Source organism: Juglans regia, chromosome 2, assembly GCF_001411555.2.
Source record: "Juglans regia cultivar Chandler chromosome 2, Walnut 2.0, whole genome shotgun sequence".
Lineage (NCBI taxonomy): Eukaryota > Viridiplantae > Streptophyta > Magnoliopsida > Fagales > Juglandaceae > Juglans > Juglans regia.
In genome coordinates this window covers 31,860,557-31,877,409 of record NC_049902.1, presented here as the reverse complement: position 1 = coordinate 31,877,409, position 16,853 = coordinate 31,860,557, and the positions used below count along the sequence as shown (strand labels likewise).

Below are 16,853 nucleotides of genomic sequence, written 5' to 3'. Positions count from 1 at the left end.
TGATTAAGTTGAATATAATTTCTTGGTGCCAAGTTGATTTTTTGTTTGAAATTCTTATGTTCTGCCAGCACTCTTGCTAAGAAAGATGACCTCTTGGCCGGGGAAGAAAAAAGAGTCATATCATGCCTTATCTTCAGTCATTCATTTATGAGTTATAGAGTGATTATTTGGTTCCCTTTTACCCTAAAACAAAACTTGGGCTCTGATCAGCCATATGGAGAATAGGTATATGGCCCGATTGACATGACATAGAACTTCTAAAATAGAAGTCTTGAATCCGACCCTCTCCCATATGAATAAAAAAAAAAAGTAAAAACATCTATAAAACTATGTTATATATTTTGTATTGAGATGAAAAAGAGAGTGGCTCAATCTTTGTAGATATGTAATTATAATCTTAAATATGGTTATTAATTGGTGTATATAGCAAATTAATAGCCAATGGTTTGCTAAAAAAGCTGTCAGCAAACTTCAAACAGTGACTGCAAGTGAAGGCTATCTATGTCTTTAGCCTATAGATAAGCTCTAATCATTGAAAGAGGTGCTCCAGTACATATGATACTGAGGAGTGCACACATCACATCCTGAGAACTTATTTATTTATTTATTATGATGGAGCTAAGAGAAAAAAAGAACATATTATTCTGATATTCGGCTTGTTTCTGATCTACCCAATCCAGTTGTTTGCTTGTAATACAAACCTAACAACCACTTGCCCAAGCTTATGTTAAATTAAAGCCAAAGAAAAATCCGACAAATTCAGAGGAGGAGAAAAAAAAAAAAAAAAAAGGGACAAAAAGCAATGAAATTGTCAGACCACAGGAAGAGCTTTATCTTGTTTATTTTTCTGACCTCGCTTCCAACCCGGCCTTCCATAGTAATGATTCTGTAGGCATCACCTCCTCTTTCTCTCCCTTTCAAAACCCTTTTCTCAAGGTCTTTAAAACGAAAACCCTCTCTCTCTCTCTCTTTCCCTGTGTATGTAAAATCTTTGTTTCTCTCAGACGCGGTACAGAAAGTTTTGTGGTCTCGGATCCCGATATACGGCTTCTCTCTCAATCTCTCTTACACCATTAACGATAAAACTGTCTGCTTCTTGTTCTCTCTCCGAAACACAAACAATTACTAACACCGCAACAGTATCTTTCAAACACAAGGGTCTCTGTTGTGGTCCTCGACCCTCGAACACGTACCCCCCCACCTTTCCTCTATATAACCCTCTTCTCTCCCGGCCCCTTTAATTTGTTTCTATCAAACATTTCAAACTTCTTTTGCTCCATTTTCATCCATTATTAACCCTCCCTTAGTACCTTCGACTATCATACACGCACCTCGTTTAGTCTTATGGATATAGAACTCCAAGAAACGAGCCTGGGAATGATAGGTGGCGGCGGTGCCGGTGGTAGTAGCGGTGGTTTAAATGGTGAAGTTGGGGTTTCCGGCGAGCACCAACGCCAACTTAAGGCGGAGATAGCCACTCACCCACTTTACGAGCAGCTTCTGGCGGCCCATGTGTCGTGCCTTCGGGTTGCCACGCCAATTGATCAGTTGCCGTTGATCGACGCGCAGCTAGCGCAGTCTCACCATCTTTTGCGGTCTTATGCCTCGCAACGAAGCCATTCGCTCTCTCCCCATGAGCGTCAAGAGCTCGACAACTTCTTGGTAATATATATGGTTTCTCACTTATCCGTTTCTTTCTTTTCTCCCTTCTTTTTTTCTTGAATATCTGTATTATTTTGTTGATTCTCTTGAGGTTGAAGTCGAGGCTTTTTCTCCTGGGTTTTGTTACAGGCACAATATTTGCTAGTTTTGTGCAGCTTCAAAGAACAACTTCAACAACATGTCCGAGTCCACGCCGTTGAGGCTGTCGTGGCCTGCCGTGAAATCGAAAATACCTTACAGGCGCTCACCGGTATGCCCTCCTCCTATATATATCTATACCAGCACAATAATTTCTTATTTCTATTATTAATTATTTTTTCAGATTTTGTATCATACATAAAAAAATTTCATGAGTTTTAGTGGACACAATCCTCTATCAAAGAAAATCACTTCTATTAATTTGTCTAGCTTTGGGTAAAGATGACATCTTTGCTTAGAAAAATAGGAGACGGTATTTGGGGTTCTTGAAAATTTGGATGTCCGAGCAGGAGGTGGTGGGTGCTGTAGGACCTACCGAGAAAATATCTATGAACATACAGTTGGAAAAGGGTCAGTTAGTTCGGTGAGGGAAGGTACTACTTCCAGTCCCACCACCACCAACCGATAAGGTTCATTAGATAATATTTTGGGTTTCTAGAAACATTAATCCTTTAAGCTTTCTAAAGATGATGCACGAGTTTTGTTGTTTTGATTCAAGAGTTATACTTCGACGAGACGAGAGTGTTCATGGATAGTATGTAATCCATGAGTTATAAGTATACAATACTCGAGAGGATAATGATATTACCTTACCGTGACTGCATAAGACCTATCGACCTAAGATTTCGAGCATCATTCGTACGGTTTCAGAGGTCGGACAGGCATAGGGACGCGCAAAACTTAATATTGCCTTGAAATATGGGCTACGGAAAGAGATCAGTTAATTTGATCGTATAAATTTTTATGACTATCAATGCACAGATATAGATATATATATATATATATATATATATATACACACACATCTATCCTTGATGATATCATGAAATTTAATATACAAAAAAGTTAGAAAATTATATGCATTTATAAGTTAAATATTATCATTATTTTTCAGTACATGACCTACTTATAAATATAATTTTCGATTAAACTCTTGACACATTGATTTTATTCACAAGTCCTCTGAAGTGTATATCATTAACAAAGTCAACATTTCAAAATTTTGTTTGCTTTAGCCAAGTTGTGGTATATATGCTGTTTTGTTGACGACTTTGCATGCATCTAGAATGGTGACTGCCAGCAAAAGTCTAGATCTTGATCTTGGGACGACTTTTACTTGCTCTGCTTCCATATGTTAATGCACCTCAAGTACTTAAAATCACATTATTAATTGGTCTTGGGTCACAATTCAAATTGGCTCATGTGGCAAATAAGCAAGCTGCTAGCCTGTTAATCAACCTTTTAAATTGATGAAAACAATGTTACCAGCTCTCAGAACTGAAAGCATATTGTTTGCAGTGAATAAACTGGTTAAGAAAACTCTTATAAAGGCCACCAAATAAAAGTACTTGGTGTTTGGTGATCCAAGAAAATTTCCCATCGTGATTCGGGTCTATTATTATTTATTTATTTTATTTAGGTCTATTATGGTGTGGTTATATTATGCAAATTGAAAATATGTCTTCCCTTGTAGACATCAATCATTAAATCAAAAAGGAGCCCAATAAACAAGTTTTACAAGTATTTTAGGAGGACACAAATTAGAAAAATTAAGTTCATTAATTACTATTGGTAAAAGAAACTGCTATGATTTAATTAAGACCATCAAAAGTAGGTGATCTTAATGAGTACTTGATTAATATACTATCTTCTGTAAACCAAAAAAATTTAGAACTTTTTTTATGTGAGAGATCATGGTTGTCTAGTTTACCGAAACCTAAACCCCCTATAAACATTTTATGTACAGCTGCAAGGGAACTTAAAAAAAAAAAAATTGTTTTGATGATATAGGTATAGGAGTTTCATGTATGATAAGAGAAGTTTATTGATGTTGTCAAACAAAACTTTGACCATTCATGGTCAAACGTAGATGAAAACGGAAATCATGCATGTCTCTCATAAATTTTAACAGGTAAAGTCTAGGTTCTCTTTCTTGTTTAGTTTCTTTTCAAAATTTAGCATGCACTTGAGCTGCTTGGAAAACTTATTAAAGATGATCGATCAATATTCTCGAGGGAAACATATAGAACCAGTTCTTCTAGTTGTTAACATAGCATGTATTGAAACTTTTTGTGTATATCAACCAAATAAAACTTGGGATAAAAAAAGATATTAATTGCATGATTCCAGTTTATCACATTGACGGCTTAATTAGCGGTGTGTAACATAATTCCCAGGAATGAACCTGGGTGAAGGTACGGGTGCAACAATGTCAGATGATGAGGATGATCTGCAGATGGATTTTTCTTTAGATCATTCTGGTGGTGATGGGCATGACATGATGGGATTTGGTCCACTGCTTCCAACAGAATCTGAAAGGTCACTGATGGAGAGAGTTCGGCAGGAATTGAAGGTTGAACTGAAGCAGGTGATATATATTCGATCTTGCAACTTTGCTGGAAATTAAGGTCTTTTGACTGATATTGTTTTTTCGTTTAAAGATACAACATGGCAAAGATATATAACCACTTAATTTGATCGCCTCTGGTAGTCTTAATTCCCACGTGAAGGTACTAAATATTTAACACCTGTATATGTTACTGTTGTCTTGCAGGGTTTTAAGTCAAGAATTGAAGATGTAAGAGAGGAGATATTAAGAAAAAGAAGGGCTGGGAAATTACCAGGTGACACAACTAGTGTGTTGAAAAACTGGTGGCAGCAACACTCAAAATGGCCTTACCCAACTGTAAGCAACCAATTATCTCAATATCATTCCTTAATGATTTCTCACAATGATCTTAATGCTCATTTTCTTTCTGTTTGGTTTCTAGTGATCAAGCGTTTCATTATGTTTGTTAAATGCTAATGTCTCGGATTTGTTCAATAACTAGCGAATATATCTGAGAATGGGCAAGATCGATCATAGATATCTGGTGATCAATTAAGTGCAAAGTGTAGAGGACCTAAATCATGTTAATGTTCCATGCATACATTTTTTACTACTTCTCATAAGAGTGCTATTTCATGCATGATAGACGAATAGAAATTGTTATTACCATCAGCCGCCTTCACTGTATCAGATACGAGATAATCAAATAGTACCTACCGTCTCTGCCATTCACCATGATTCCTTAACTCTCTCTCTCTCAAAATCTTGCAACTTCCAAAACGAACAGGTCTTCTAAAACTGAAGATGTTCTCTTTCCAGCTTCTGGGCAGTTACTATAATCTCTCATCGATCACCATGGAAGTTCAGGACTGAAACTACATGGCAAAAATTAGGCTTATATAATTAATTTAAATTTGGCCATTGTGGACTGCAGATTCAGAATCACTTTCAGTTCTAGCTAGGATTGATCCTCAAAACTCAACACCATCCGGCCTGGGGCTGGAACTGGGAAATTCCACCGAGATTCTATTGCATTCGGTTACATATTAGCTCTAGAATTCTATGAAACTACTACAAAAGAATAGAACTCGGATAGGAGTTTAACACAGATCGACCTTTTTCCAAGTTCATCTGCTTTCGAACAGTTCTTCATAATATTTTCTATTACCATAAGGACTTTGTCGTTGATGAATGCCATTTATTATATATGCTACCAAATGGCGACCTCTGAATCTTAGAGAATCATACAAAATAGATATCAACATTATAATAATTTGATTTCTATCATGATCATCAATAACCTGCATGTTGCTATATATCTAATATCTTTCAGGAAGATGACAAGGCCAAACTTGTAGAGGAGACAGGCTTGCAGCTGAAGCAAATCAACAACTGGTTCATCAACCAAAGAAAGCGTAACTGGCACAGCAACTCTCAGTCGGTGACTTCTTTGAAGTCCAAGCGCAAAAGGTAGAGAAATATCATGATCATCAATCTGACGCACTGATCCAAATCAGGAATCAATCAATCAAGAAGGACCACCGATCGACCAACTTACTTTATGTCAATACATAGCTGTTTCTTGACTAGGCCCTGGTAAATAGTCAAGCTGACTGATGATCTATCTGTACGTACGTGGAATTAATCGATGAAGCTGGAAACTTGGGAAGTTAGTCTAAGTACTACTTCAAAATCAGGCACATGAGAGAAATGAATACAATAGATGGTACTCATGTTTTACTCATGTTTAAATAGCTTGCTAGCTAATATATCATGAGGTTGTAACTAATTCATGGGTTTTGACAGGTTAAAGATCCCTTTTGCTTGTATCTTCCACAAGTACCGTGCGTGCTGCTTCTTTTTCCCTACACGTACTACTAATTAAATGGCAATTATATTTCTTGGGAGTTTTTGGATTAACCTTTTTTCTATTTAATTCTTTTGGTCGATTAGCAAGTGAATATGGTACGTATAGTGCTACGTGCATGAGTCCCATCCACGACTTACATTATACCCAATTCTCATGATATTAATGCAGGTAGTAGTACTACTGCTACTGCATGCATGCAGCTATATATATATAAATATATATATATATATATATATATATAAGTTAAAATTGCTAATGATCCGTTGAAGTTGTTAAAATATGAAATTATTTAAAATTGCATTACATGATCAATAAATATGATTGATCAGAATATTAAAATTTAAGATCATATATATATAAAAGTTAAAATTGCTAATGACGAGATTTCCATGAGTTTTGGTTAATTAATTTGTGACGTTAAAGGCCCCAATCTAAGTTTACAATGCAAGCGTGAGAGATTTCATATATATTGACATCATTCGGAGATTTTCATCTGGATTCTATATTATTCATTTTTTTTCAAAAAATTTCATAACGATACGCATTTCATAACTATATCTAATATTACTCGTGTCTAGGAGAGCCTCCTTTTGAAAATTTGGTTGGAAGAAGCTGAAGGTCCTACTTGGAAAGAGGCCAAAACTAATTAGACCCTCAATTATCAACATTAAAAAATCAAGTCTACTTTTGCAAACAGTAAAAAAAATCAAGGGGGTTTTGGACAAGTTCTGTACTAGAATTTCATAAATTAGATTAATCGTGCGGATTGTTCGATCGTAACAATTAATTTAGAACTATGATCAGATACATATTGGTCATGATGTATTTTAAAATTTCGGGATTTACTTTATAAAAATCAAAGTTAAGCTCTTGTTTAATTAATACGTACGTAGTGGTCCAAACTTCCCAACCATTTATCTCATTAATTTGTGGAATTAACATGTTGTACGTTTTGGGTTGCCCACTAATGGGCGGTGATCCACTACACCCAAGGAGTAGTACTAAACTGATCCCAAAAATAATCCCTTCTTGCATTGGGCTCGGAATTAGGGGGAAAAAATAAAAACCCTTAATTAATGGTAAAATAACGTAAATATTTAAAAAATAATGTGGTAATTATAATAAAGCTAGGAATTTTTGGTTGCTGCTTAAAATATTGTCTCAATGATCCATTCTTCTTAATCTAATAGTTTGTATTCAAAGATGAGATGAGATGGTTTTAGATCATGAATGATGAAAGTTAAAAAAAATATTATTAGAATATTATTTTTTAATATTATTATTATTTTTTATTTGAAAAAGTTTGAATTAGATTTGAAAATGTTGAATTTTTTTTATATTTTGTGTGAAAATTTAAAAAAATTATAATAATAAGATGAGATGAAATAAAATATTTTTCTAATCCAAACGTAGCCTAAGTAGGAATAATATTCCAATCTCTTAATATTATGGATCATGATATGAACGGCTGGCCTGTTTCCTTAATTGTATACAAAATTAAAAATGCATGGAATTAATTAATTAGCTGCTGTTAATTGTGTTACTTGATCCCTACCTAAAGGCAAATAATTATTAATCCATAAAGTGAGAATTAATGATCAATTAATTATATTAACTTTAGTACGGCATTTTAAAAAATTATATATTATCTTATCATGATCATAGAGAACAGATCATCCTGCAAAAAGAGATCAAGAATATATATATATATATATATATATTTATATATAGTTGCTAAATAATGCTAGCTCCACCAGCTGTACCGGTGCGTACGTACAACGTGCGATGTGCATTTGGTTGCGTTAGGCTGCTCGCTTATGAGAAACCCACAAAGTGGAACCCAAAATAAATATATTCGGCAGCCAGGGATCGAGGTGGAAGCTGGGTATACACTACTAGAAGGCAATGGGTTAATGGACCGTTCATGAGATAGTGGGATCATAAAAAGATACATAACAGGAGAAAACCTTACCACCAGTTCAACTGTTAATACTCAAATAACAGCCCTACAATAACCAGCTCTTCCATCTTAAAACTTATGCACCTGACTACATTAGAATTTTTCTTTTGTTATGTATCCGTTGGCATCCCCTTGCCCTCTCCTTCCACCAAAGCTCCCATCCCAACCTAGAACCAACCCAAACCAATGACCTCATGGTGTGAAAGAGCTTGACCTCGAGCCACGATGGAGCTCGTCCCAGTCCACCTCGTAGTACACTGACTCAGACTACACTTCAACACACTTAAACATCTAACTCAACACCCACGTGCACTAGGGTTTCTTCTTGTTATCGGTTCCTTCACAAGCCTTCTCTCCCATGCCGTTTCTTCCACTTGTTCTTAGGGCTTCCAATGGCTGTGTAACATTTTATTACAGTGCGGTTTCTAAGTACTATTTCTCTCTACCTGGGTTTCCTTGCAACGTTTTTCATCTACTTGTTGTTTGATCTCTTTCTCTGGGTTTCATTTCAAAAAGTTTTAGTGAAAACGTGTTTCGTCATATTTTTACTCAATTTTCAATTATTATTGTTAACGTCGTGTTTCGCATACCTTTGAGCCAAACTCCAATAACTCAAGTTTTCGAAAATGGGTCTTGTACAACGTAGAAAATACTGCGGCTTTGAGAGGGCAACCTTGGAGCCTGGGAACCTCTGATGCCAAAGTTAGTAAATAAGTAAGAGAGTTTAGGAATTAGAGAGAGAGTATTCTCATACTTGAGATTTGCTATTTATACTACCAGTATGAGGGCAGATTGTGCCTGCTTTCCTGAAATCCCTGTTCTCCATTACTATTTTTTTGTTAGAATCTTTAAATGCGGCGTGATTTTGTGATGAAGTCATTAATATGACGTGTTGTCCGGGTGGTGGAGCCATTAATGTGGCATGATTCTCCAACCTTCTCCTCCCAATTTGCCCTCCCTCTGGTTCGTTCATGCCTTCTCTGTCAGTAAATCAACGGTTCCCCGTATATTATGCCTGTTGTGCGGACAGACACTCGAGGACTAGGCACTCCCCGAGGGGTCATCAAACCAACAAGTCTCATCCTCTGCAACACCATCCCTCCTACATGTCATGTACAGAGGAGCCTCCTAGTAGGCTGGGTTAATGGCTTTCTACTCCGAACTAGGCTTAATCGGCCTCTTGGGCCTTGAGGGAAAAATCCTCTTACAATTACTATGGGATTTTTTGGGTGCCAAATGTTGCTAGCAGGGTAATTTTTGCGCGCCAAATGTCTTTTGATCTCAACGAAAAAAAAAATTATCAATTTTTGGTTTTGTTCCGAGAAATCAGGAAAGGTATCAGGTTCGGAAGATCTTTTTTTGTGATGAGGTTCGGAAGATATTGTTTTGGGATTATAAGTGAATTTTCAGTTTTCTTTTTGTGGATAGCTCCATTCTTATTGCATTCTAAAAAAGTTAAAAAATTGTTTCAGTGTAATGAGTCTATCATAATTTCGGTGAAACTACTGATATGACAAAATGTTATTGGAGGGTTATTAATACCTTAACATCGGATGAACTGCTGCAAAGTGGTTTTCATATAACAACTTAAAAAACTAAAGCACAATACTATCTTATGGCTTATTAACGTACCTCAAAATGACATATGACATAGAATTTAGTCAGTTGCTTTTGTGAATTCACAAATTGACTTAATTTGATTTGGTACGTTAGATTGTAAAATTACTTTTATTGTAAGGTAAATATAATGTATCATGGGAAGTCATGTCAATTTGTATAAAATTTTACTGTTATAAATAAGATTTCTTTGTCACTGTATCACTCTCTTATTTATAAGATAGGGGCTTGCCCATTTCTTTCAACCTCCACAGGAGCACCACTGATCATGACCTTTAAACTTCGACACGTTTTAGACGTCAATTTTTATTTATTATTATAATTATTTAAATAACTCCGATTTATTATTAAGAAACAAGTGATATTTTGGACTGCCTTGTTAATGGATGGTCCATTACAAAATTGAGGACAGGATACGTACGAATAATATTACTCTTATATAAAGGTAATTAATCTGCTTATAATGAACACTTTTGGATGCATAATTTGTAATGTGATGGATTATTATAAGTTCATATATATATATATATATATATAGTTATTTAATTTGCTAATATATCCCACTTTGGTTTTAATTAATTGGTAGGCAACCAAATTATCTTCGAGCCTCCCTTCCCACTGATCCTCTCTATATATCCCTCGAACCCTTCTCCTCATGACCAACAACTTGTACGTACACATGATGATCTTTTTTATTTTTCTTTTGTTTTACGTTGTTACGTACGACTTTTTTCGTTTTCCTAAGAAAAAAGACAACGAATTGTAGCCAATTGACATGGTGTGCTTGCACAATTAGCACATGTTCATATTTTATTTTAGTTTGAGCTAAGAGTAGTTCCCGAAGATAATTTTGTGTACGTAGGAAACTCTTTCTAAAACATGAACCTATAAACTCAGATCTTTTCTAAGCGGCCACTCCCCCTCCCTCCATGATCTATTTCCCTCCACTCCCTCCATTATATATGTTTGCATCTCTTTATTTTTTACTTTTATATTTTAGTGGATTTCTTGCCGCAAATTGATCCGATATTGATGCAGAGAGTAAGATGATACTGAGTTGTCAGACTGCATGTTGATTGCGTTGAAATACATTGAGGTGGCAGATCAGTACTAAGAGGGCATGAAATCATGATCTTTCCTTAATTGAGGCAGTTTTGAGCACGTTTCGGTATTTTGACCATAACTTTGACTATGGGTATCAAAATCGCGCATATGATCCCAATTCAAAAAGATCTTTTCGATGCGCATGTTGTGAGCACGGAGCAATGCTCGATGTGCATCATTTTTTAGGTCAAATTCTACTGTTTTCTCCTCTGATTTTTTATTTTTAGTTATTTTTTGCCTTTTATGGTAATATTTCATTTACTGTTTTGGAAGTAATTCTGAACTCGATTTGAGCCAGATTTTTGTCAGATTACTTTTTTTGTTATGTATTTAATTTTGGCATGATTATTGAAATTTTGCTATTTTTGGTAAAATTCTGATACAATCAATTTTTAGCTATTACAGCCCGACTTGTGGGTTGATTTTGTCATTCTTGGATATTGATAATTTTAATTGAACATCATATTCGTTTTCTCTATGTTTTTGGGAGATTCTCTTGTCTTCTTTCTTGTGAATTATCTGTTGAAACTAGCCATCAGAATAATCGTTATTCTGTCCGGCGTCAGATATTATGGCCGGATCCCTTGGCTTCTTATTAGGGGTGGCAATTCGTCTTTGCTAGTCATGTTTGTGACATGTTAAGTCATGAGATCATACCTTAAAATCCAAACTTGACCTGTTCAATTAACAGGTGACACAACATGATCCGCTTATCTTGTTTAGTAAATCACTTTTATTGGATTAACCTAGAGTACACGACCCATTTTATAACCTGTCTCATTTAGCTTACCCGTATTTTTATTTTGTAACCTGAATAATGATTTCATATACAATATAAGGATAACTATATAAATAAATCACAATTATAACTTGATTCATTACAAAATATTTTATCATCAATATTCAAACCAATAATGTCTAAGATCAAAACTAATATCTTCATAAAATAAAATTACATCTTACCAAAAAAAGTTTAATAGTTTAAGATATAACGTAATCAAAGACTAATATTAATATCACATATTCTCAACACCAAAAAAAGGCATATAAAACTAAACATTTATAAAATTAAAAAATAGAATTTATTCATGTTATGTGGGTTGATTGTGGGTTGACTCGTTAATAATTTGTGTCTTATCATATCAACATGTTTTGACGTAAATCCATCTATATCAAACTCAAGTTCACTTATTTCTTGTCCCCTTGCTTGTGTCGTACGTATTCATAGATCATGTCATATATTACCACGCGTACCCCGCCCACCCCATGCATGAGATCTATATATTGTCATGAGTTCTACTAGGGAGCAGCCAATATGTTAATACACTAGCCACACTAGCCAGAGTGTACGGTGATGTGGTTTTAAACAAATAAAACTTTTTTTTTTTATATATATCTTCTTTCATAACTCGAACAACATAAACAATTATTTTTTTGTTCTTGATTCCAGACCGAGCAAAAAGGGGGAAAATTCCCACTCCTTGGGATTCAAACAACGTAAACAAGTTTCTACGTTGCTTACACCGTGCATCTCTAGAAAGAACGAAAGCCATCAACAAATGAAGGACAAAAATCTTGGAATCAAATGAAGCTAAAAATTCGAGTACATTTGTTGGGCTAAAAGGAAAATAACATGTATGCATGCCAAAGAAGAGATTGAAAATGAGAGAGAGCATGCGAAGTGTGAGTTTTGTTTGAAGGAAGTTTTTTGGAAAGTTTTGGACTTTGTGTGCGAGTGTGGCTGTTGATTCCAGATCGAGAGAATATGGATGGCAAAGGAAGAAGAAGCAGTAGATCTAGAATATAGATACAAATGTTCAAAGCTTTGGAAAAAGTTTTCTTTGCTATTCTTGTCTCATAGAGAATTACAAAAGCGAATGGGAAAATAACTTGCTAGAATTGGAAAATAAACCTTACAAATGTTCGAATTAGAAGACCAAATGTTAAGGAGAACTTGGGTTGAAGAAGGCTAGCTAGATCACGGGAAGGTAGCTCGAGGAGAATTGGATTTGAGGATCACTAGGTGACGGACTTACGACAACAGGAATAGAAAGGCAAGATGTTGGGTTTGGTCTTTTTGGTCATTTCCTCTCCTGCCAACACAGAGGTGTGGCCAATGTGTTAAAAAAATAGGCTAGAGAAAAGAATTTCTTTATTGTCGCACTTCTTCCTTCAACATGCACAACATCTTGAGGAGGTTCAACAACCCTAGATCATCACTACTCATATCCGATCCACTCCATCCCTCTCACTCTAGTGTGTGGATTAATCCGGCAAGGCTGCAAATAGGCATTATAATTAGCCACTGGCAACTTTAACCATCTGTTTCAATGTTAATATGTGATACTCCCATATCATAAGAATAAAGGTATATGGTGTATGAGATCCCATATTGCTTAGAAAGAAAAAGTTCTTGCTCTTTATAAGGTTTGAATGAGGGCTCCAATTATATCATTGATTAGTTTTTTTAGAATATAGACCATATAATTTAGGTCTTCCATTGAAATGACGTGACATAATACTTCATTTTAAGTAGGAGTCAGAGAATGATCTAGGAAGTAGATCTCTCTTTCAAATATTAGTTCATAACAATAATGTGCAGTACAGCTAATTTAACCTAATTAAATCGTCAAAGTTCTTTGCCGTACTGGCCTTACAATCTGCAAGCCGGACTATATCAAAACCACCAAATTAGCCATGACAGCAGCTTCCCCTTTGATTAATCCAAGAATAGTAGATGATCAGAAGGAATAAGTTTTTTAATTCATTTTATTTGTATTGTACCAATTGAAATAAGAGCTCTATAATTATTAGAATCTTCGATTCTTTGACTCCGTATCAATATCAACTATTTAGTACTTTACAATTTAACACGTAAGATATCAAATCGTTTTTATAAATACATTTTGATGTAGTTTTTTCAGTACTAAAGTATTTGTGATCCATTGATGATACTATGCTTGCTGGTAAAAAAAGGTTTGCGAGAAAGATCTCACTCGATCGGTCGAAGGATACACCTCCAATTAATATTGAAGAGTCAACCATGCGCGCACGCATGCATTCTAATTAATTTCTAACTTCACCTTTTATTATATATACGTTTTGAGGTTAAAATTAAGTACACCTTTTTCTTATATATGCTAGTTTGCTAATGCCGGGAGATCAAGCTAGCCCAGCTAGGCGCTCAGTACTACTTCGCTTCGGAAATTCAGCTCGGTGGGTCGACTCGGTGGCAGCTGAGGGACCGGTTTCTGTGTATTCAACAACTGCACCACCTCTTCCATACACGGCCTCCCGTCGTTCTTGCTCAAGCTACAACTCAGACCGATTTCCAGAACGCGAACCGCCTGTTCTGAGTTAGCACAATGTCCCAGTACCCTCTCGTCCACCACCTTTGCCTTCTCTCCGCTCTCATGCATGCTCCATGCAAATCCTAAAATACTCATCTCTCCTACGCCTTCGCCCACCGTCTTTTTTCCTGCTATGGTTTCCAACACGAGCATCCCGTACCGGAACACGTCCTCGTTCATGCTAGCCACCGATTCAGCTGGCCCAGCCTTCTCTCCCGGACAGAAGATGAAATCATAATCACCCAATACAGCTTGATAATTAAGGTCGAGAAAGACACTGCTGGTCTTGAAGTTTCCATGAGCCAGTCCTTTAGAGTGGAGGAAACACAATGCCTCTGCAATCTCTTTGATGAGTTTGAATCGCAGACTCCAAGGGAGAACACCCAGTCCATACAACCAACGATCTAGGCTTCCATTTGGAAAGTAGTTAAACACAATGATCGTCTCGTATTTCTCGCAACACCATCCACGAATAGGAGTCAAACCCGGATGATTAATCTGGGAGAATTCATCAATTCTCTGTAAAACTCGCCTAGTAGCCAAGCGCGATGGTTTCAGGTATTGACTCGAGAACCGCTTCATCGCCACATGACGCCCATTAGGGAGTGTTCCTCTGTACAGAACACCTCTAAAATCACTTCCCAAGACTTCTGATTTGCCAAAACGCCGCGTGGCTTTGAAAACTTCAATAACCGTGTACTGGCGAGGCTTTTTCGGTGACGTGGGCTTCTGCTTCTTGTCAACCAGAAGAATCAATGAATCGGTGCGCTCCCTGCGCATACTGTTGCAATAGAAAGAGATCAAAGCCAAAGTACAAAGTCCAAGAACAGCAACAAAGATCATGAAGCTGCTCGGCGGGGCTCTGTAACCACTATCGGTATATTTGGAGACTTGGCGAGCCACATTTCTATGGCAAATTCTTGCGGAAGGCTTCCGCAGCAAAGCTTGAGTCGTAGATGAGAAGTTCCAAGACAAAACGTTATGAATTTTTGTTGACTTTTCTGCAGAGGCCGAGAACCCGACGAACATGTATTCTTGAAGGAAAGGTGAGAGATCTACCGGAAAAGATAAAATTGGTTCCGATGGCTTAGAGTGTCCATCCGATCCGAGATGGACGTCGATCCTTCTACGCTGACCGTTGTAGGTTATCCAAGCTCGATGAACTATGTTACTGTGTAAAGAAACGTTGGCTTTTGATGGAATATTTGCGGTCTTGAAAGAAACGACGCTGCCGAGATTGACACCTACGTGGTCATCATTGGGATCCCCAAATTCTGGGTCGAGACTCGCATCGAACTCTACGTAGAAGACTTTGTAGTGGTTGCATACATCGTTAAGGATACCGAGCCAGGGGCCCGGTCTTCCGACAGTAAACTCGTCTGGTACGATAATAAAAGCAAGGCCTCCTTCGCCACCATGACCCTCGCCGGAAACTGACCCGTCATTGGCGGCGGCTGTCAATTTGAAAGAGAAGGTAGTTTGGAAGGAACCTGGGGTACGGGTTAATGGGTTAAAAAGGCGGACAGGGGAGGCATAGATGGCTCGGCCTGCCCGGTACGCGGTAGGATGATCAACTGTAAATGCTGATGCATCAGGGATTTGAATGAAACCTTGTGAAATTTTGGAGCTTCCTAAAAGCGTAATCATGTCTTGAATCTTGTAAGGATTTAGGTTTGGGTTAAAGTTTGGGAAGTAAAAGTTCTTGGATACGTTTATTAGAGTAGTTCCTGCAGGGCGGTGCACTGCTATGGCAAACTGCTGGTTTTGCATCAGAGAAAGTAAGAATGTCGCCGAAAAGAGCAGCAGCCACCACAAAGATGGACGAGAATCCATAAACTCTATATGTGAGTAGGGAATTATGTGATATTCCCACTAATTTATTGTGGGATGCAGGTTAGTGCCTTAGTGGTAGTTGCACAGTAAAATGAGAACATATGGTTTTAGTTGTAAATTGAAAATTTGATAAAATATTATTAGAATATTATTATTATTTTGAGATTTGAAAAAGTTGAATTATTTATTATAGTTGTAAATTGAAAGTTTGATAAAATATTATTAGAATATTATTATTATTTTGAGATTTGAAAAAGTTAAATTATTTATTATATTTTGTGTGAGAATTTAAAAATTTTATATTAATAAAATATTTTTATTATCCAAACATGACTTTAATCAACTAAGAGGGAAGATAACTGGTCACTGGCTTGATAATGCTGATCAACGTACGTGATGAGAATTAGACTGCGTTTAGATATTGAACTGAGTTGAGTTGAAATGATAAAATATTGTTAAAATATTACTTTTTAATATTATTATTATTTTAAAATTTAAAAAAATTAAATTACTTATTATATTTTTTATTGAGATTTGAAAAAATTGTAATAATAAGTTTGAGATAGATTTAAGAACCAAACAAACCCTAGACCACAAAAACATCGGACGTAACTCCATGACGTTTACTAATATTTTCATAAATTTTATAAATAACATTAATAAATACACTACAAGAAAACTGTTTATTTGTGACTATTTAATTCCAGATAAATGATTATTTACAGTCAAAATGAGTCTGTTTTGATCACAAATAATCTTTTCACCGTAATTAAATGGCCACAAAAATCTATTTTTCTTGTAATGTACTTAATAAATAGAACCCAAATGAAGAGTCCGAAATTGCCAAGTCAACAATCCACTGTCAAGCTATTCAAAGGGTACTACGTAGTAACGTAGGTGATCAATTAACACATTAATAAAAATAAAAAA

At 36.1% G+C, this 16,853-nt stretch overlaps 2 protein-coding genes across 3 annotated transcripts; one reads left to right on the top strand and one right to left on the bottom strand.

Moving 5' to 3' along the window:
* Positions 1–818: 818 nt before the first annotated feature.
* LOC108990690 (homeobox protein HD1-like) lies at positions 819–6,109 on the top strand. 2 transcript variants are annotated; one of them, XR_001996038.2, is made up of 6 exons: positions 819–1,662; positions 1,792–1,912; positions 4,038–4,228; positions 4,415–4,546; positions 5,523–5,915; positions 5,996–6,109. XR_001996038.2 is itself a non-coding variant. In XM_018964724.2 (5 exons), the coding sequence occupies exons 1-5, from the start codon at positions 1,345–1,347 to the stop codon at positions 5,661–5,663; spliced, it is 903 nt and encodes a 300-aa protein (XP_018820269.1). In that variant the 5' UTR covers positions 819–1,344; the 3' UTR covers positions 5,664–6,109. The 2 variants fall into 2 exon arrangements, 1 of the variants encoding a protein (XP_018820269.1); XM_018964724.2 differs by having other exon boundaries at positions 5,523–6,109.
* A 7,807-nt stretch (positions 6,110–13,916) lies between these two features.
* On the bottom strand, positions 13,917–15,923 carry LOC108990682 (L-type lectin-domain containing receptor kinase VIII.2-like). Its single transcript, XM_018964714.1, has one exon. It carries the CDS (start codon positions 15,921–15,923, stop codon positions 13,917–13,919), a length of 2,007 nt encoding a protein of 668 aa, XP_018820259.1.
* Positions 15,924–16,853: the final 930 nt, after the last annotated feature.

Bases quoted from the DNA above. Each gene is read 5' to 3' on its own strand.
- LOC108990690 (XM_018964724.2), top strand. From the start codon at position 1,345: ATGGATATAGAACTCCAAGAAACGAGCCTGGGAATGATAGGTGGCGGC. The intron at 1,663-1,791 runs GTAATATATATG...GTTTTGTTACAG, and splicing joins AAGAGCTCGACAACTTCTTG to GCACAATATTTGCTAGTTTT. The intron at 1,913-4,037 runs GTATGCCCTCCT...CATAATTCCCAG, and splicing joins TACCTTACAGGCGCTCACCG to GAATGAACCTGGGTGAAGGT.
- LOC108990682 (XM_018964714.1), bottom strand. From the start codon at position 15,923: ATGGATTCTCGTCCATCTTTGTGGTGGCTGCTGCTCTTTTCGGCGACA.